This window comes from Saccopteryx leptura, chromosome 7, assembly GCF_036850995.1.
Source record: "Saccopteryx leptura isolate mSacLep1 chromosome 7, mSacLep1_pri_phased_curated, whole genome shotgun sequence".
Taxonomy (NCBI): Eukaryota; Metazoa; Chordata; class Mammalia; order Chiroptera; family Emballonuridae; genus Saccopteryx; species Saccopteryx leptura.
In genome coordinates this window covers 108,937,659-108,959,899 of record NC_089509.1, presented here as the reverse complement: position 1 = coordinate 108,959,899, position 22,241 = coordinate 108,937,659, and the positions used below count along the sequence as shown (strand labels likewise).

The following is a 22,241-nucleotide window of genomic DNA, read 5'->3' as shown; positions in this document are numbered from 1 at the left end:
CAGCCCTCAGGAAAGTCATCCACAAACCAATATGTATAGAATGCCTACTCTGTGCCAGGCACTGTTCTGAAAACAGGGACAAAGACTAGACAACTCCTCTTGGGAAGCTCGGATTCATTCAAAAGTGCTTAAAGTAGCCTCTCTATCTCTCAGAATGTATATTGAAGAGGATCAACATAGGGCACACCTGTTAGAAGAGGGTGTGATTGGAGGGAGCTATTTCTACAGAGATCTTCAAATGTCACCACAGAGGCAACCACCTACTTTGCTTACCCTTGAAGATGACATTGTCCCCACATTGTGCAGTAATGTGACGGTATCGTAGGAACAACTGATATTTCAATGGCACCTCCTAAATCTTTCAGAGCCTCTGCCCAACATGATTTCTAGAATGTGCTGAAATACTGTCTAAGCAGTATCTCTGGCTACCTGAATCCCAGACAGAAGACAGCTGACTCATGTGCATTTATCAGCAGCTTAAGAATTCTTTATACTCAAGTGTGACCTTGTGTTAAAACTATGATATATATTGCTTTGGGAAAACGTCAGGGTCACGGATCTATAAAAAGTTAGGAAGAAAAATCCAGACTACCTGGAGTAGAGTCCCCATCTCTCCAGACTGGTATTCTGGGGCGGGGCCAGTTCCGCTCTTCCACCTGCCCAGCCTCCCTCTCAGTGGGGCAGCCACCCTGGGTGGGACTCAGGGTGGGACTTCCTGTGAGACCTGAATCAGAGAGCTGAAGGCAAGGTGCAAGGAAGACGGGTGGGTGGCCAAAGTGGGAACAGAAAAACACACGGATGTGAGACTAGTATCACTGCCCCGACTCCAGCTCTTACACCACATGACCCTGATGTCATGACTTCTAACTCCTATTATCTAAACTCCTTGTTCACGTACTTGTGTTTTTTTATTTGACTTTAGTTATTTGCTTTCTCCCACCTACTATCACCAAAACTCATCAGCCCCACACAGCCTTAAAGTAGAGTTGACCAGTCCTCCTCCTCCTCCTCCTCGGTTTTCAGAACAGTGTGAACTGGCACATAGTAGGTGCTTAATGAATACCGGCTGAAGGCATGTATGAATCCGGAACCTTGTTCCAAGGTTCAGAGTGAGGACAGTGGGCAAAGAAGCCTTCTAAAGGCTGGCGTGCACGATGCCGCGCGGACCCAGCCTCTGACCCCGAAGAAACCTCTGACCCCTTGCGACCAGTGGAAGGGCCAGCTGAGCCCGGCACGTGCCCAGTCGCCAGCCCCAGAAGGTAGGGGCCAAATCAGTAGATGTGGCCAGACCTCCTGCTCCGGGAGGACCCTCCACGTGGGGACCAGGCCGTGGGCGGGCCCGTCGAGAGCCCCGCGCCCGCCGCCCCGCGCCCTCCCCCGCCGTCCGCCGTCCCTCGGGTGGTAGGGACAGCCCCGGCCGGCCAGCTGAGCCCGGGGGTGGCGCAGGCTGGAGCCGCCCCGCGCGCGCCCCGCGCTCTCCGTCGCAGAGGCGCTGCCGCCCGGCCGGGGCCGCTCGCCGAGTTGGCCGCACGCGCCGGAGGAGCGCGGAGTTTGGAAAGTCGTCGAGAAGCTTCTGCGGAAAGCAGGGGGTGGAGGAGTGGGGCTGCAGGAGAGAAAAACCCGCCTCTAGCGAGTAGAGCGAGGAAGAGGGAGGGAAGGCGCCGAGTTCCGCTTCCTGAACGGCTGCGGGGAGAGAAGGTTGGCGCTGGGAAGGCCGGCGGGACGCGCGCCCCGGGCCCGCGGCGGGATCGGCACGGCCGGCGATGGCTGTCGAGCGGACCCGCAGGTTCACCCGCAGCCTGCTGAGACCCGGGCAGGCGGCCGAGCTCCGGCACAGCGCGGCGTCGGCGGCCGCCGTGGCCGTCAGCAGCCGGCAGCAGCAGCAGCAGCAGCAGCGGGTGAGTGCGGCGCGCCCTCCGCGCCTCCCCGCGCGCCCCCGGCGCCCAGGGACCCCGAGCCCGTCCCCGATCACCCAGCGCGCTCCTGGCCCCTGTCGCTGTCCTCCCGCGCCGCCTCTGCCCGGTGCCCCTGCGCCACCTCCGCTAGGCAGCACCACCGACGCGTAAGAACCAGACGCGTTCGGGGACCTGGGACCCTCGGAGGCGCAGCTGCGCAGGCAGCAGAAGCGCAGCGTGAGAGAGGCTGTGTCTGAGTCGGAGGCGTTGGGGAGGTTGCAGGAATGCGTGGCGGGGAGATAGGTTCTGAGGGTCCAGAGGAGTCAAGGAATCTACTGAACCGAACCCCTCGGTCCACGGGTCAGCCCGGTGACTAATGGGCAGTGAAGGGAGGTAGTGGTCCTCGGGCCTCCGCGGGACTGAATCTGGGAGTTCCACCTTAACACGATCGGGGAAATAAAGGTACCCCGCATCACCCTCCCTCCACCGGGGAAAAATCCACAGACCACTTTATACTACTCCAGCAAGCGCAGGGAGAACGGGCTGCAGGGGACGTGGGTCTTGAAGCACCCAGTGGTTTCTGGTGTTTTTCTGAGACGTTCGCGGGGCTGTCCCGCCAAGATCGCTTTGCTGGTGACTTCCTCATTGAAACGCTTTCTAAGTGCTGGGTGATTTCCGCGGGAAATCCTGGGGCAGAAGCCAGCCCTTCTCGCCTGATGCCCAAATCATATCCGTCCCTTTTCAGATGTTCATAAATTCCAGTAGGTGTCACACTCCCTGCTGGATGTGTCAGGAGAGAAAAAAAAAAAAATTCTGGTGGGAAAGGGAAGCCGTAGGAAACAGCCTTACAGCAAGACCCCGGCTCAACAGCCACACTGCCTGCCCTCTTGGCCGGCCTTTGCTGGACGGGATCCCACGTTGTGGGTTTCATTTTCCTTTTTGCCAGGAAATATTATTAGGAATTAAACGGCTTCTTTTAAGAGTGTCAAAGAAAGTGTTCCTCTTGCCAGTCACCCATCAGGAGGGAGCCAGGGGCTGCCCAGAGCCTGTTCCCACAGCCAAGACTTTTCTCTAAAACCAGAGGTCAGAAAGTTGAACAGAACGGAAGCTAATTGCCTGGCAGAGGGAGGAGGCATCAGATGCCCATGCCGGTGGGCGGGGGTGATTGCACTGTGAAAGGACTTGGAAACCAGGGTGCCTTCTCTTTCATTTACCACTGGTTGCAGCCTGCAGTTACTCAGAGGTGATTCAACTGTTAGCCAGCCCTGTGGCAGGGGCTGCCCGTGGTTCTGATGTCAGCATGCACGCTTTCAGGGCAGGAAGGAAAAACTGCCAACAAGAGCATTTGGCGGAAGAAAAGGTTCAATTCCTGTAAAAGACGAAATAATAAGAATATCTCCTAGGCATGCATGGAAAATAACCTTTACTTTCAAATAATCATTCAGAGTTGTGGCTTTCTCATTCTCTGCCATTTGCTTTGCAATAGCTTTATTTTGCAATTGACTCATGTTGCCAAATGTCAGCAATGGTCTGATACACAGGTGCAGAGAAATAAATAGTGTTCAATTGGAATAAACAGCTCTAAATGTTGTTTTGTTTATAAACGGTTTTTCCTAGAGATTTTGCGGTGCTGGAATTTCTGTAAAGAATATGTATCCTGAGTACCTTTGTACACACACATACACACTCACACATGTACGCATGGCTTTCTCCAAATTCATGTCAAAGTTGAAATCCTAGGGTACCTTGTCAAAATGAATGAGCTCCAGGTCTTAAAATGAGTTGGTGGGTGGTGATTCATCCACAAAGGTGTTCCTGCCTCCCTCCCTTCACTTCAGCACCTTGGCCAACACTCCTGAACAAGCTTCTGCCAAGACATTTCATGGGTTCTTCTTACACATCTAGTCCGGCAGTTTTGGCAGTGATTTTGGCCGCAAGAAGATAGACTCTTTGCATTCCATGCTATCTGGTGCTGAGTCCTCTGCATTGGCACCCGGCCTTGGAGGGATCGTGTATGGCAGAACGGCTGTCTTGAACCTGAAACCTTGTAACTGGACTGTGCAGTGGAGGCTGATCTTAGCTTAAGTTGATCCAATCCCTTAAGACTCTTCATGTTTGTTACCTCAAGTTTTCAAATCCTGTTGTCAAGAGAGAAAGTTAATTGGATGGCGGAAGAAGATTATGGGTAGCCCACTTTGGTACAGGGAAATAGAATTGCCTGATTGGAACAAGCTGTCATCTATTGAAAACTATTTGAGAGATGCTAGAAGGTTCTGCTGAGGAAAACTCTCACGGCTAGATTTGTACAGTGCCCTTTCCGAAATCCCTGTTTGAGGGCGAGAATGCTCCAGAGTGTTGCAGAGAGATTGTTGTAGAGCTAGGACTCAGTTTTTATCCAATAAGAATAGTTGATATTGTCAGGTTAATAAGATAGTTTTGGACTTTGAGAATAAGATATATCTTTGTCTCTGTTTATATCTAGATATAGATATACAGTGTGTCTGTAAAGTCATGGTGCACTTTTGACTGGTCACAGGAAAGCAACAAAAGATGATAGAAATGTGAAATCTGCACCAAATAAAAGGAAAACTCTCCCAGTTTCATACCTATTCAGTGCAGTTCGATGGGGGCTCACACACAGATTTTTTAGGGCTCCTTAGGTAGCTATCCCATATAGCCTCTACAGACTCGTCACTGACTGATGGCCTACCAGAACAGGGTTTCTCCACCAAACTGCCGGTTTCCTTTAACTGCTTATCCCACTGAGTAATGTTATTCCTATGTGGTGGCACTTCGTTATAAATGCGCCGATATTCATGTTGCACTTTGGTCACGGACTCGAATTTAGCGAGCCACAGAACACACTGAACTTTCCTCTGTACCGTCCACATCTCGACTGGCATGGCTGTGGGCTGCTCTGCTGTATACACAGTGTTACATCATCATCTGCGCATGTGCACATGCTGCCACATCATCCTACAGGAACTGGGAGGGTTTTCCTTTTATTTGGTGCAGATTTCACATTTCTATCGTCTTTTGTTGCTTTCCTGTGACTGGTCAAAAGTGCATCATGACTTTACGGACACACTGTAGATGATATAGATATAGATAGATATAGATATGTTACTGTCACACACATACACACACAAACACACACACACAAAAGTCTCAAAATGTGTATGGATTTTGGAGAGCAGAGAGCAAAGGATGCTGAGTGAGGTCACTGACTAGGGAACCAGCTTTCGAGCAGATGCTGAGGAAATAAAGGGAGATGACGAAGCAAGCTTGATTTCACTGCAGTAGGTTCTGTGCAAGCAGACTCTTGGTCAGACCCACATTACTTTTATATCCTTCTTAATAGCAGTTATGAAGAGATATCTGCACTGCCATTTTCTTTATAGCACAGTTCACAATAATCAAGATATGGAAACAAGCTAAATGTATGTTGAGGGATGAGTGAATAAATAAAGGTGATATATGAGTATATATATTAACATACATGTATATGTTAACACATACATTTATATATGTGTGTATGTGTATATATATAAATAATATGATTTATCTTAAAAATGAAGAAAATCCTGCCAGTTACAACAGTGTAGGTGAACATGGAAAATATGGTAGACAAAATAAGACACAGGAGGCAAATACTGCAGGAACTCATTTATATATGGACTATACAATGTTAAAACTCAAGTTAACAAACAGTAAAATAGTAATTACTAGGATGGACTGGGGGAGTGGAGAGGGAAAAATGAAGAAATGTTAGATAAAGTGTACAAACTGCCAGTTATGCAAGGTGATTGACTTCTGGACATCCAATGTATGGTGTGGTGACAACAGTTGACAATACTGTATTGTATAGTTGAAATTTTCCAAGAGGATCTATCTTTTATTAAATCTTCTTAACACAGACACTCAATGGTAACTGCAGGTGGTTGATAAGTTATTGAACTTGATTGTGGTGGTTTTTTCACAATGTATACATGCATTAAATCATCAAGTTCTACACTTAAATATATATATATTATTTATTTATTTATTTATTTATTTATTTTATTTATTTTAGAGTTTATTGGAGTGATGTTGGTTCGCAAAGTCATACAGGTTTCAAGTGTACAACTCAACCAAACATCATCCACACACTGCGTCGTGCACCCATCAACCCAAGCAAAGTGTCTTTCCTTCCCTCTTTTCCCCTCCTTTGCCCAGCTCCACCTACTTCCACCCCCTTTCCTTCTGGTTACCTCCACACTGTTGTCTGTGTCTGTGTGTTACATATGTAAGTGCTCTCTCTAATCCCTCACCTTCTTTCACCTAGCCCCCAACCCCCTCCCCTTGACAGCTGTCAGTCTGTTCCATGTGTCCACACCTCTGTTTCTATTTTGATTGTCAGTTTATTTTGTTCATTAGATTCCATATGTAAGTGAGATCATATGGAATTTTCTTTCTCTGATAGCTTATTTCACTTAGTGTAATCATCTCCAGGTCTATCCATCCATGTTATTTCAAAAAGTAAGATTTCCTTTTTCTTTTTTTAATGGCCAAGTAGTATTCTGTTGCGTAAATGTACCACAGCTTTTTTAATCTACTCATCTATGATGGGCACTTGGACAAGAAGAAAAAAAGAAGCAACAACAATAATAATAAAGAACAATTATGGAAAAAAGCCACACATTTTGGAAAGAGAGATATTTACTCCCTAGTCATCTGGAACTTTTTTATAGAAAATAAATGAATCATAATGCATGCCAAGGTCAATCTCAGAATCAAGTGAAGTTTCAGTAATTTACTGACACCCCATTCAAGGCAGCCCTGCAAAGCAAGATTCTCAGTTAGAAAATAATTAGAAACATTTTCCTCGCGTTAGGACTGGAATGTTTTATTACTTTGGTTGAAAGTACATACCATATTGTCCTCAAAGTTGTAATGCCATTAATTAGAGACTTTGGGGGTGAGTGTTAGAAGACCTTCTTTGAAAATGTATGAAGCATATTTGTACTTGTACACTAATTAATTCATTTAGATAGCTTTCTATATTTCATTAAGCTATAAACCTAGGATAGGTGCACTTGTATGTATATATATATATATTATAGTTTATAGAATGTTAAAAGAAGAAATAATTTAAAAAACTATAGGTTACTTTCTGCTAACACATCAGAGCTGTCGCCTTGGGAGAGCTGGAGTTTTATTTAAGGAGTATGACTGGGTGAGTCAGAGTAGCAGGAAATTTTGAGTAACAGAGAGGGTGAAAGTGAAGGAGGGTCCAATGAAGGAAAGAAGCAGGAAAGACAGGTGGAGGTTTACCAAAAACTGACCATTTGGTGAGTTTCTGCCCAAAACTTTTTATGGATTTCCAAGGTCAGAACATACCATTTTATTTCCATGCACTCTTTAACACATCAACATATGTGTAATATTTCCTCTGTTGTGACATACCAATTCCTTTGCAACTCATTTGTGACTTGTATCCAACTTAATTAACTTATTTTGGAAAGGAAACATCCTGCCAGCAGTGACTATACTTGGTCAGCTTCTTTTGTCCCAACCCACCCACCCAGAAAGGGTTAGTGGGAGAGAGAGGACAGTATTAACTTCAATAATCACAAAGAAACCCATGCCCTTACTTTGATTTGATGTTTCTTAACTTTCTCTGTTCTTCAGTAATACAACTTTTGATTTTTAGGGAGCTTTGTATATGAAGGAGAACTCTTCTAAGACCAAAGGTCTTTGGTTGAGAAGTGATGAATATATACACATGTTTCCAGAAGCAGGAAGAATTCCTAGAAGGAAGAATTTCTCCTCTTTTGAACTTTGTGATAGTGGAGAGTGAGAGGATTTTATAAAAAAAAAAAGAAAGAAAGAAAAAACTGAGTGGAAAATTCTAGATGCCACAAAGAGACATATTCAGGGGGTAAGAGTTAGAGAAAAGGTACAAAGAGCGAATTGAATGAAAGTGAACCACTTGTTTTACTGTCAGGGTCTAGTTAAAAGCAGTGTGCGAAGTAAAGTTCTATTTGTTTGACAAAGCAGTCTTTTCTTGTTGTTTTGTTTAGTTTCATTTTGGACAGGTTTTTTATACTAAAGGTATTTTCCCATTAGTACAAATCACACACACTGTTAACAGAAATCACACGTTTATGTTTTCAAATGAGGGAAGTCCCTTGCCTGGTGCAGAAATGAACACAAACGTGATATACCAGATCAAGGTTGAATGTTATTGATTGTTGGTATCAATTACACTGGAGAACAATTTTTTTTCATTTTCTGTTGCATGAGGTTTTAGAACTGTTTCTATATATTTCTGCATCACTGATTCCAAATCTGAAATCCATTTTCTGGTGCATGCTCTAGTTTTTATGCAGTTTTAATTTCTTTTTGTTACAGTTAATGGCATGCATTGGTTTTTAAATTGAGTTAAAGGGCAACGACTCTTGGATTGAACATAACCACAAGGCAATTAATGTTTTACAAACATCACTTTAACATAATTATAGTTGTTTTTAAATGTAAAAAATTATTATCTGATAAAAACACTCTCTTATTTTGAGATTGAATCATGGCTTCTTCGAGTAGGCATAAATGTAAGAATAGTCCTGACACCTTCTGTTATATATGTGGCTGTTACACTTCAACGTCAAAGGCACAATATTTCATCATTTGTGACACGTGCATATATTGCCTATTTTCAGTGGTTCTAATTGGCTATTCAATTCATCTGTGAGAAGAATATAATGACATAAAAATTGTCCTCGGCTTTCTGGAGTATGAGGAGCATAACTGGATCATTTGTGTGGATCTTAAAATGGTAAATTTCTTGCTGGGACTACAGAGAGGTTTCACGAAGTATCCTTGCTTTCTGTGTTTGTGGGACAGCCAAGCTCGGGAGAAACACTGGACACAGAAGGAGTGGCTGAAACGTGAAGCTCTGGAAGTAGGGATGCAAAATATTGTGAGTGAACCTGTAGTTAATCGAGACAGGATTATTTTTCCCCCACTTCACATCAAACTTGGCTTAATGAAGCAGTTTGTTCAGACTTTGAATAGAAAAAGTGAATGCTTTCAACATATTATCTCTGCTTTTCCTGTCTTGTCTTTTGAGAAGATAAAAGCAGGTGTATTCAATGGACCTCAAATTCGAACCCTTATACGTGACAAAGTATTTTCCAGGAAGATGAATAAGGAGGAGAAAGCAGCATGGCAGTCTTTTGTGGCAGTTACAAAGAACTTCCTTGGCAACAAAAAAGCAAAAAACTCTGAACTTCTGGTTCAAAGGATGCTGTTGGCTTTCCGCGACATTGGATGTAACATGTTAAGATTCACTTCCTGAACAGTCACCTTGATAAGTTTCCTGAAAATCTTGGATCTGTTAGTGATGAGCAGACTACTGCTGGAGCACCCAATGAGATCATCCTCAACAAGTACACAAACACAAGAGCTACAAACACAAATTTTTGCCTGAATAGAATTTAAATAAATTTTGCACAAATTTTATGATTAAAATAAGTGTTTTAATATGTTCTATTTTGAAATTGTAGACAAGTTCTGATGCAATCATAATTTTTAGTGTATTTATTGCATTATATAAATTATTATATTTTCACAAATATGATTCCCAAGAAGACATTCTACTTCATTGTGTTAAACTAAATGTTGAAAATTTTATAATAAGATGAAAACTTAAAATCTTGAATTTCAAAAAAAAACTCTAGCTTACAGAAAAAAACTAATGTCATATTTGAGATCAGCACACTCAAATTAGGTAAGAACAAGTGTTTTTTTGGATGCAACAAAAATTTTGTTCCCCAGTGTAACTAATGTTTTTGACTTCTTAAAGGCATTTCAGAATCAACTTTAAAAATAAATGATAACAACAGTATGATCCAAAACACTTCCAGATGGGTCAAAAAACAAAGAATGAGTGTATGTGTGTGTATGTGTGTGTGTTTTTCTTCTTTTCCAAATGAGAGGAGGGGATATAGAGAGACAGACCCCTATAAGTGCCATGACCAGGATTCACCTGGCACCTCACATGCCCCCATCCCTGTATTGGGCCATGCTCTCAACCGAGCTATTTTTAGCACCTAAAGCAGAGACCCCACTAACCCGTCCTCAGTGCCCTAGGGCCAATGCACTCTAAACAATCGAGACATGGCTGTGGGAGGGAAAGAAAGAGATAGAGAAGGGAGGAGAAAGAATAGAGAAACAGATGATTGTTTCTTTTGTATGCCCTGGCCAGAAATCAAACCTGGGACATCCACATGCTGGGCTGATGCTGTACCACTAAGCCAATCAGCCAGGGCCACATGTGTGTTTTTTATGTTGTCTTTTTCTTCACCATTTTTTACGACCTAGCATAGGAAAAGAGCAACAACAAGTGTGTTGTGATAAACCATTTCTTGAGAACCTACAAAGTGCCTGGCATAGTATTATCTGTTTTATTTAATTGTCAGAGCAATCTTATGAAGAATTATTGTTGCAGATTACCGAGGAAGCCATTGGGACTCATGGGGTCAAATACCTGTCTCTAATGAAGTGACTGATGTGTGTTCTCTTCTACAATCTGAATAATAACCAGTAGAGGAGGGTTACTTTCCATTTTTGTAGTGGGTTCCAACAGCATCTCTGATGTGGAAGACAGGAGGAGTTGACTATGGTTGATGTGGCCTTCCAGTCAGTAGCTCTACCCCAGGAACAAGAACTCTACCTTCCCCACTAGTATTTTACCATAACCTGCCAGGGTTCACTTCAGTATTCCTCTGAGCATAGAAGCCACAGCAAAGTCTATTCCAATTACTCAGAATAATAAACATCCTCAAGGCAACTGGGAGCTCAGTTATGTTCTTAAAATATAACTCTACTCAGTCATCCCTATGCCATGTCTTTGGCAAAAACTTTAAGCAAACTCTGAAAGGGCATGGGGTTAATTCTTCTCGAGTCCACTTCTCTGCCAGGACTGGCTCCCTCTTCATGCTCAATCACTTCACCCCACTTCAACAAGTGCCTGAAAATTGTCAGTGAATTGTATGTCCCTGAGCACATATTCCTTTTGAACTGGGTTGTGTTAGGATCCCTTACTCACATGTTATTGTATTTGAAGGAGTGATTCTAAGCATAAACAAAGATAGATGTACGACAACAACAACAAAAAATATAGTAAGGGGGTAAAAAGCAATATTAGCAACAAGCAAAAAGCAATATTAGGAAAGTTCAATATAGTCAAGAGTAGGTCAATGGAGAGTAAGATCAGTAAATAAAATGCATAAACAAACATTAAGTCTATGGTCTTGCTGAAGGTGCTTCCTAGTGGCCAAGTCAAAGAGGAAGAATGATCATCCATGAGATTAAGAGGTCAGTGAAATAAAGAAAAGAATTTGCTTTAGATATGTCTGGTTTTAACTTTACTGAGATTTGAAAGACAAGAAAAATTTTTTTTCTGGGGTTTTTCATAAAGGGCAGCATGATGTAGTGATAGACCCTCGCCACTCGAGTGTTCTCTGGGCCAGCAGTGTTGGCATTACATGGGAGCCTGTCAGAAATGCAGAATTCTAAGCCCCTGTGGATCTACCAGACTAGAATATCTATTTAAATAAGATCCTCTGGTGATTCATAAGCACAAAAATAAGCTATATTAGCCATATTTTTGACGTATGTTGTCAGGAAAGGCGGTTGTATGAGGGTGCAGTTCAATATGGTTTATTCTGCAATTCTTTGAGAGAGTCCCTTGGGCAAAGAGAACGTTGAAACCACCCAAGAATGAAACCAGGATTGGTTCATTGAACAGTAACTGTAGGGAAGCCCCTTTTATTTTGTGCTCTGTTTTCTCCATCTAGCTCCTTAAATTGTAGTGTGCACTTAAGCTTCTAAGTTAAGAAAAAAAATTTCCATAAGGTACATGATGAAACGGTCGCCATCTGAACCTGCAGGTCTGACCCCCAGGTACGGCCCTGAAGACGGGTGTAGTGTGAAGCAGGTGTTACCTCGCCTACCAGAGAATCTTAAGGCAGAATGTAACTTGTGAAGAACGTGCAATGATGAGTCTTTACTGCTTTATGAGATTTATGTTGCTATCATATTGAAACCGATTGATTTTTAGCAGAAAATCAGATTGCTAGCATCAGGAAAATCAGAAAAATGTTGCTTTTCTTTTATACTCATCAAGTTTGAGTAAAGAAATGATTTCTCTTATTCACATTTGAATGTCGTAAGATGGGATTTCACGGGCTCAAAGACCTTGATTTGCCCGTCCGCTGTAATGTGGCCCACAGCCCTTCGATGGGCTGTCCTTCGGCCCTATCACGGGACGCTCTTTCCCCTGCTTGCCTACCCAAGGTGAAACGTCCTCATGTACTCTGAACAATTTGGCCTCTGGGGCTGAATGAATGAGAGCTGGTGTAGGAAGTGTGAGAGCCTGTGAGTCTGGAGAAGAGAATCTCAACCCTGGCCTGTGATGCTTTTCAAATTCATTCTGTTTTCTCATTCTAAGTTTCCTGATCTGTTAAAGTAGGGGCTAGCTGTTCGGATTCTCGCACTGACCGTTTGTTTCTCTGGCCGAGTTCTCACGGCCCCTCCCACTCACCCTTCAGGTTCTCCCGCGTCAGCCCCTCAGGAAGGTCGTGCTGAATCCCCACATGCAAGCGTTTTTCCAGCCTCTCTCGTTGCTACCTTCTCTTTCCCATCCTTCATTTCCTTAGACCTCTGATCACTACCTATGATGATCTTGTTACTTATTTCATTTCGTGTTCCTCTTTTTTGACCTTTTTGCCTTTGCTCTCTAAGTGTCACCGAGAGCAAGAAACGTGTCTCTTTCACTACTTTTATACTTAGTAAAAATGAGGTGAAGAGGTCTCCCTTCTCACTGCAAATGAGGAAAGTCAGGCGAGTGGGCTGGATGCACACGCATCAGTGAGAGATCGTGGAGGAATTATGACTTCAGGTGTTTCAGGCTGTCAGTCTCTGCTAATGATGCTGCTTGAGTCATCCTCACTGTCTACGAGGTACGTGGTGGAAACGCAGTGATAGAGAAAGATATTAAGCTCATCCTGTGTGCCAGGCAGGTCCTTTACTCGTACAATCTCTTTGGACCCTCATGACAACCCTAGGGCAAAGGATTTTTATTCCTCTTTTCCAGATGAGGAAAGAGATACTTAGAGTCTAGGAACTTGGCCCAGAACACATGACGAGTCAGTGCTGGATCCAGGCGTCGCACAGGCAGGCTGTGTTCTTTTTTTTTTTTTTTTTTCTGAAGCTGGAAACGGGGAGAGACAGTCAGACAGACTCCCGCATGCGCCCGACCGGGATCCACCCGGCACGCCCACCAGGGGGCGACGCTCTGCCCACCAGGGGGCGATGCTCTGCCCCTCCAGGGCGTCGCTCTGTTGCGACCAGAGCCACTCTAGCGCCTGGGGCAGAGGCCAAGGAGCCATCCCCAGCGCCCGGGCCATCTTTGCTCCAATGGAGCCTTGGCTGTGGGAGGGGAAGAGAGAGACAGAGAGGAAGGAGAGGGGGAGGAGTGGAGAAGCAGATGGGCGCTTCTCCTGTGTGCCCTGGCCGGGAATCGAACCCGGGACTTCTGCATGCCAGGCCGACGCTCTACCACTGAGCCAACCGGCCAGGGCCAACAGGCTGTGTTTTCCAGGACCATGCTGTGCTGCTGAGCCATCCCACCAGGCAGGCAGGCAGGTCTCATTAAATATGCAGTTAGCATCCATGTGAGAGAGCAAGGGGAAGAAAGGAAACCTGCAAGAGCCAGCCAGGGGAAGAGGTTTTTCAAAGAAGTTTCTTAATAAGAGAATGGCTGTGGATACTTTCGTTCCGCTTAATGACTTTTCATTTACGTCACCTCAGCAAACAGGGGATACTGAGAGTGGCACTGACCTTGGACATGATGTCACTGCTCAGTTGCTTCCCGAGGACAGGGCTGGCACACAGTAGGTTAAGATTTGCAGACAAAGGCTCCTTTAACCCTGAAAGGACAGCCTTTGATTCTTCTCTTTCCACAGAAATACATTGCTGGCACCATGAGCACGGAGGAGTTGGGTTGCAGCATGGACCTGCTACCTTGCCTTGGGTAGTCTTGATTTTAGTGTCCGTGTTTACAAACGAGAGTCCTTTTTCCCACGAAGTGAAATTTGTTTACCTCTTATCTTTTACAGAAGTGTCAGTGGGCTGGAAGGAAATGCTTGTGGTTGCTGGGCCCGACGTGGTGACCTACATTAAATGATGTAGAAATAATAAAATGTAATGAATGTGAGTGAGGTGGTAGCAATGGAGAGAAGCATTTGCTCTTGAAAACGTTAATGTTTTGCAATTGGATTAAAGTGGAAATGTCTGCCTCTGAGACTTGGAGAAGAATTAATGGACCCAAATCATTAAGAGTTCCTTTAATTGTGCTGCTGAATGTGCAAATAGTCAGTTTCTGTAATTCAATTTCAGCCTGCCTCCTCTTCTGACATGTAAGATTTGGGAAGCTTGGCAGCTTTTTAATTTAAGTTTAACGCCAAAATGGCAGTTTAAGAATAGGCTCAGGGAAGGAGGGGTCTATTTAAAAAGAGGACACCTTTTATGATCAGTACAATGAGCTTTCCTTCATATCATTATCTTAGTAATTACCAATTTAAGTGACTAATGAAGACTGTCAAAATGACCAAAGACTTTCGGCCTTTCAAATCACACATCCTATAAATAGAACATGGGCATGAACATTTGACTTGGCAAACGAGCAAACAAACAGCTTCACAAAGTTTATTGTTCAATGAAATATGGAGATGAAATTTCTTTTGAACACTCATTGTGTATTTGCTTAGTTTTTAAAAGTCCCTTTGTCACTGGCCTTTAGAATGAGAAAACAGAAAGTGACTATAGGTGAGTAAACTTCACAAACATGAAGGTGTAGTTGGAACTCAGGAACATCTTTAAAGAATAAAATTTAAATATGGAGAACTAACATTTAAAAACCTTTTTTCAGGGACACGGACAACAGTGTGGTGATGGTGGGTGGGGGAGGCGGAGGAGGGTATAGGGCAGGGGTCCCCAAACTACGGCCCCGCGGGCCACATGCGGCCCCCTGAGGCCATTTATCTGGCCCCCGCCGCACTTCCAGAAGGGGCACCTCTTTCATTGGTGGTCAGTGAGAGGAGCATAGTTCCCATTGAAATATTGGTCAGTTTGTTGATTTAAATTTACTTGTTCTTTATTTTAAATATTGTATTTGTTCCTGTTTTGTTTTTTTACTTTAAAATAAGATATGTGCAGTGTGCATAGGGATTTGTTCATAGTTTTTTTTTATAGTCCGGCTCTCCAACGGTCTGAGGGACAGTGAACTGGCTCTCTGTGTAAAAAGTTTGGGGACCCCTGGTGTAGGGGATAAATGGTGATGGATGAGGACTAGGGGAGGTGAACACACTGTACGGAGTACAGCGATGTGTTATAGAATTAGGTAACCGAAACCTCTGTAATTTTGTTCATCAGTGTCACTCCACTAAATTCAATAAAAATCAATCAAAAAATTAAATAATAAAGTCCTTTACTTTTTATGCATTTCACATGTATTTAAAAATTAGACTTTTACTCAAAAGAGGATTTTATCTTCAAAGGAAATGTATTGTAGTTTGTTTTAAAGAGTATCTATCTACAGAGCTGTAATTTTTCTCTATGTCACTGCTAGTAATAAAATTTACTGGTATGCCAAAATGCACAAATAAGGTTCTTTCAGGACGTTCCTGAGTGCTAACCAGAAAAATAACTTCAATTTTTTTTTTAAGTCAAAGACATCATGTGGCTGTTAGCCAATCAATTAGAAAAATGTATCTTTTTATCATTCAGAAGCAGTCTTTTCAAAGCTGAGTAACCTTGGCCAAGTCTTTCTTGGGTTATAGTTTCCTTGTCTTTAAGGCAAGAAGTTTGGACACTGAGACCGTTAAGGACGCTTTTAGTCCTAAACAATCTAGGTGGTTCTTATTCTTTTTAAGAGGTTTTCACTGAGGATTGAATTTTTTATTTTTATTTTAACAACACCATGATGGATTAAGATATCTGGTTTTAGCCACTGGAAAGGATGGTCCAAATGATCTACAGCCCTATTTGTATTTCAGTGATGTGAGAGAGTAACATCAAGTGGTTACTTGAGAATGCAGTGAAGGGAATAGCTGTTGATGCACCTAAGGATGGGTGGGGCTAGTAGCATGAGAACTGGCCAAGAGGCAGCCATGAGGGGCGGAGGTGGACAAGACAGGTTCTGACCTGGTGCAGGCTCCCAGCAGCCCTGCGGTCTCACGGCCCGCCTTCCCTGCCGAGGGCAGTAGGACCCAGCTGCTTTAGAGAGCGAGCTTCCCGGTTCCCATGCGCAACCGTGGTCATGGCAGCCCTCTGGCAGGATGTCCGTGCCAGGAGCCTCTCAGCAGACACATGACGAGAACAGAGGCGAGAGCATGGAGGGGTTGAACTGTCCTGCAAGCTCCAGGCCTTCTCCCTGCCATCGAAGACGCAGCAAGAACGTCTCTTTTTCTAGTAGTCACACATCGTTTGAGCTAAACTGAGTGGAATGGATTTCAAAAGGTTACTCAAAGATAAAGAAATATTCAGCATTGATTGGCATGAATTCCTACTCTTGAATGGGTAAGATTCAGCCAAATAGGCGGAATCATTGTCCCAACACCAGCTCCTTACCTTGGGGGCTCCTCGGTGGTGCACACAGGCCTCACTGTTGGGCCAGGGACATCATTGTCATTCTCACTGACGCTGTTAGCAGTCACGAGTCTGCACCAGAATGAAACTCGGAGCGCGGTGCACAAAATGATTGATTGAAATTCAGAACGTGTGAGCGACAAGGTTTCGACAACAATAGTCTGTTTCTGGCTCCAGGATGGAGAACGATTTACCTTTTCAAGGAAACCCGTAATAAATCACCAGAACCATCTGACCGTATCAGTGAATGCCGGGGCTGTTTCAGTCCTTAAACACCCAGCTGTTTCCTGCAGGCCAGGGAGCTGTCCTGGCACCATCGGAGAGCGTTGCAGTAACGGGGTTTGCATTTCGATTTTCACTTCAGAGTCTTCTGGTGCATCTGTACTTTTTAAACTTCTGTTGCTTTGATTAAGTTAATAACTCAAAATATGGAACATAATGAAGAAAAACACCAGTGATTATCCATAACCCTGCCACCCACTGGTAACCACTTTTGGTGTGTTTATTAGAAACATTTGTCTGTTCAAAAAGAAATTCTTTGACACGTATTTAAGCTCATAATGAACATTTAACTTTCTAATGTGTGTTAAGTGACTCAAGCTAAATTTTGTCCAAGAATTCTTCTTTCTGGCATTTCTGTGTAGCAACTCCACCCGAAATATACGAGGTAAAGAAAAAAAGAAATCGTGTGACCCTTCCTGGTACCTTACAAGCATAAACATTTAGACCTGAAGGAAAATTTAGTCTAAAGTAGATAAACGGAATGACAGGGAGGTTTACATAACTGTAGTCAGAGTAACACAGCAAGACCATGGGTGATCTCGAACCCAGGACATTTTCTCCTTTGGTCCAGCGCTCCATTGCAGTCATAAGCATAATTTAGTATCAGAAAATAAAAGTCTGACATTGACTTATGTTTCTGTGAAGCTCTCTGGTAACAGGGAGTAAGCCTGAAACTCAATAGATACACATACATTTCAAAGCCTGAGCTGTACATGTGCGGTTTAATTCTTGAACATGTGAAGTTAGCAGTATCCATTATTTGTTGCCATGTGACCTGTGTTTGTCAGCAGGTTGAAAATATGTGTCTCTGGTCTGTGAGTGCAGGGAAGGGGGCAGCTGTGCCCTAGGCTCCCAGGCTTATGTCAGTCCTATTACACTGACATGATACCTTTTGTCACCACCTCTAGGGACCTGAATGATGGCATGTGATCTATTGGTGCCCTAAAAAATGATCCCAACTTGACTAAGTCTGGGTCCCTGTGACTTTGTAGAGATAATGAGCACAGTCACTAGATTTCAATGGCTGCCATAAAAAATAATTATTAACAAATTTAGTTGCTTAAGCAACACAGTTCTCTTATCTTAGTGTAGGTGACATGTTCAGTAGGGGTCTCACCAGGCTAAAGTCAAGGTGTCACAGGGCTGTGTCCCTTTCTGCAGGCTTGCGGGGAAAATCTGTTTTCTGCTCATTTGGGTTGTTGGCAAGAATTTACTTTCCTTAATGGGGCCAAGTTTCCCGTTTTCTTGCTGAAGGTAAACCGAGGGCCATGCCAGCTCCTAGAGGGCGCCATATTCCTTAGTCATGGCCCCTCCGTCCGTCCTCAAAGCAGCAATGGGGAGTCAAATCTTTCATAGGTTGCATCTCTCCGACTTATTACTCTTTCTCTTCCACTGTTAGGGACTCATGTGATTATATTAAGCCACCTGGATAATGCAGGATATTCCCCCATCTCAAATTCTTTACCTTCATCACATTTGCTAAGTCCCTTTGTCCATGAAAGTTAACATATTCCCAGGTTCCAGGGTCTGGACATATTTGGAGAACCTGCCAAAAAAACACTCTTAGTAGAATTATTAAAAGGAGCCAGCCCTCCCTAAGCATGGTTTTCTGGTCCTAATATAAAGTGGAGGGAACCATCTTTCATGGAAGACCAGAGTTCAGTTTCAAAACTTGACCCTTCTGTTTGGTGCAGCTTTGATCCAACAGGGTTAGCAAACCTTAGCTATCCTTTGGGTGAAATAAGGAGACACCCAATTCTCATGAGGATCAAATGGTAATCAAACCATTGAGTGTTCTAAGCTGCATTCATGTTCATTGTCATAGGTCATCCAGCCGAGGAGACGGTCGCCCATTTGTTTCTGTGCCCTCCGCCTAGGAACAGGCACTTGGGAATGAGCAACCCCTGTGACTCAGTAGATGACAGACTGTCACCCAAGGGGACTGTAGGGGGACCTGCTCTGGGCATTCAAGGGAATCTGAACCCTGTCTGAAGCCTGCTTAGGGTCTCGTCTCCGGCCAGGCCTCATCATTTTGTTACTATGACAGTAGCTTCGATCCATGGGAGCTCTCACACCTCCCACCACCCTGAGCTTGCTTCTCCATATCCTCTCTAGTAGCGTGTACTGAGGAGCCCGGTGGGCAGGGCCAAGCACTCTGTGGTCAGGGTCAGACAAGTTATCTGCAATTTATGTACAGAGATTCAATGACCACTACTCAGAAAGATAAGCTGAAACCTTTATCTTTTAGCCTGTAACCCAATAGTTAGGTGTATCATTTAACACAGGCAGTTTTATTCCAAATGGCATTTAGATTCATCAGTAAGCAGAGACGCAGTACATTTTGGTCCCAGAAGAGTGGTTCAGGTATTCCTCAATATATTTTCAGTACGTGGGACCCCTTAAGGGAAAAGGAATCACTGAGTATTGGGGTTCAGCCTCGGAGTCTCTTCTGTCTGCCATCCTGAAAAACCTCCCTGTGTGATCCATGCTCTCACCCAGGTTCAGCTCTCACTATGAGGGATGCTTCCAACTCTATCTCCGCTCTACGCCCTGTGTCTGAGCCCCGCCTCCGGACATCTCTATCCTGGAGTTCCTCAGTGTCTTCAAACTCAACAGGATACGTATCTGACACATTTTCTTGCCTCTTAAAATCTCATGTTCTTTTTTCCTGAGTTTTATATGTGAGTTCCTCCAATGAAGCTCAGACTGAAACCAGGCTTATTCTTTTCCATTCCCTGCCAGCCCACATCAGCTCATGCTGCCAGTGCTGCCCACTCTACCCCCTAAATATTTCAGACGTCTCCCTGACCTGAAGATCTAGTTGAATCCTTCCTTAGCTCATGACTTCCTTTTTCTCCAGATTGTCTTTGCAATGTCCTAGCAGGGGTCCCCAAACTTTTTACACAGGGGGCCAGTTCACTGTCCCTCAAACCGTTGGAGGGCCGCCACATACAGTGCTCCTCTCACTGACCACCAATGAAAGAGGTGCCCCTTCCGGAAGTGTGGCCGAGGGCCAGATAAATGGCCTCAGGGGGCTGCATGCAGCCCACGGGCTGTAGTTTGGGGACGCCTGTTAGAGGTTCTTTTCTAGCCCCCTAATGAGTCATGCTTCTGTCTCTGGTCTGCCCACACAGTCATCCACCTTCGACACTCAGCCTCCATTACCTTATAAGCACAGTTTGGATCAAGGTGCATCTCTTACTGAGTGCTGCAAATACCCTGATTACTACTCCCAAGAGGTAAAATCTCACCTGGATCCAACCTATCTTTCCAACTTCCTTTTCTAGTAGGTTCTGCCTCAACTTTCTTCACACTATAGCCACTCAAGGTTGGGCATTTCCCAAGTATACCACACACTTTGAAATTACCAGCTGCCCAGACTACCCTTTCTTTCTTTCTCTTCTTGTTCAAGTTCTACTTGCCTTTCAAGACCTAACTCGCTATTTTCTTCACCTCTTACCCTCTGGAAGCCCACGGGTAGTCTTCCTCTTCTGCATTTCCATAGCACTTCTTGAATATGTTAACCAGCCGCCTTTTGTTGTAATTATTTAGTTATTGCCTCACCCTATCTGATAGAGAGTTTTATTATAACACAGTAAATGATTCTTGGTTAGATGGATGGACAGATGCGTGGGCATATTTAAGGTTCTTTTAAATGTTTTAACCCCTCCCTATCATTTTGAAAAGGAAATACACTGCAAAGTCATAGTACAAGAGGAGCAATAGGGCAGTATCATTCTCCTCCTCACTTAGATGCTTTAAATATTACCTAGCTTTGGAAGTAATAGCCCGGCATTTAGGTTCAATGCATTAAAAAAAAATAATAAAACAGGTTCAGAGATTTTTTTTTTAAAGGACCCATTTAATTATTGCCTTTCAATGCGATGATGTGGCCCTAAGGGAAAATTGCATTTCAGGTCTGTGATTTCTTTGTTTTTCAAAGTGCAAACCTATCTTTGCTCATGGGAGCTTTTAGCTCCTGAACATTTTTACCATTTCTAAGTTTTTTTATAGTTGCAGTGAGTTATAATATATCATGCATTACATTTTTTTAATGAATTACCCCATATGTGAGGGGAAATATGAAGACATTAAATTGTCCAATAGCTCACATTAAAGATCTTTGATCTAATAGTTCGAGACCCCAGCCTCCCCTTGCTGCCTGGCTCAGAGACCCTCCGGGCACCTGGCAGGCAACATGCACCTGTGGGTCTTCGCTTCCACGTGCGGTCTCTGCTCTCCCCAGCTCAGAACACCCCTTTCAGCTTCCTCCTCAGGCATCTCGCACTCATCGCTTCCTCCAAGAGCCCTTCCCTGACCTCCTAGTCCAAAGCCTAGTAAGCTTGAACCACACCGGGTACCCATATCCTGTGGCAAATATTCGTTTTCTGTTTTTAAATTATGAAATATTTCATATATGGAAAGAATGTCTAGACTAGACTATATGTTTACTTTTTAAAGAATAAAAATGAAACTACTATTTATGAGCAATACTTTTGCAGACCTCACTCTGCCTCCCTTTTTCCCAAGCTCCTCCTTTCCCTAGAGAGAAGCATTAAACAAAATGTCTCATTATTTCCCCAATTTGCTGCTTTTTTTTTTACTTTTTTATTTTGAAGAACATTCAGATTTACAAAAAAAAAGTTGTAAAAATAGTCTAAAGAATCTCATATACCCGTTAGGTGTGTGTGTGTGTGTGTGTGTGTGTATACACATATATATCTCAAAAGGAATTCTCTTGCATACTTTTAAAACGATAGCCAAAATCAAGAAATTAACATGGATAATAATAGTATCTCATCAACCCACACACTTCATTAAGATTTCATTAGTTGGCACTTATTTTTCATTTCTGGCTCAAGATCCAAGGATTACATTGCATTTAGATGTCGCTTCTCTTTAGTCTTTTTAAATCTAAGACAGTTTCATAGTCTTTCTGTGTCTTCCTTGACCTTGACATTTCAGAAAACACAGCCATTGTTTTGCTGACTGGTCCTGCAGTTACTGTTTGGACTGATGCTCCCTCATGGTCACAGTCAGGCTACGCTGTTTGGGGCAGGCCCTGCGGGTATCTTCAGTGCGGCCTGTTGGGGAGACATATGTCAGTGTGTCTTATTACAGGTCACTTAATTATGATTATGTCTTCCAGGTTTGTCTTCTGTAGAGTTACTAGGTTCCTGCCTTTGTCAGCTCAGGCTAACAAAATATCATAAACCAAGTGGATTAAACAACAAACAATTATTTCTTATAATTCTGGAAGCTGAGAAGTCCAAGACCAAGGCTCGGGCAGATCTAGTGTCTGGTGAGAGCTCTCTTCTGTGTTTGCCGATGGCCGTCTTCTCAATGTGTTCTCACAAGGCCTAGAGCTGAGAG

At 43.7% G+C, this 22,241-nt stretch overlaps 1 protein-coding gene across 1 annotated transcript in view; it reads left to right on the top strand.

Annotated features, from left to right (window-relative positions):
- Positions 1-1,541: 1,541 nt before the first annotated feature.
- Positions 1,542-22,241, top strand: part of DOCK10 (dedicator of cytokinesis 10) — a 263,955-nt gene continuing 243,255 nt past the window's right edge. The window contains exon 1 of the mRNA XM_066344983.1: positions 1,542-1,898. Coding sequence (XP_066201080.1) covers positions 1,764-1,898 — 135 coding nt within the window. The 5' untranslated portion in view covers positions 1,542-1,763. The remainder of the gene's footprint in view (positions 1,899-22,241) is intronic.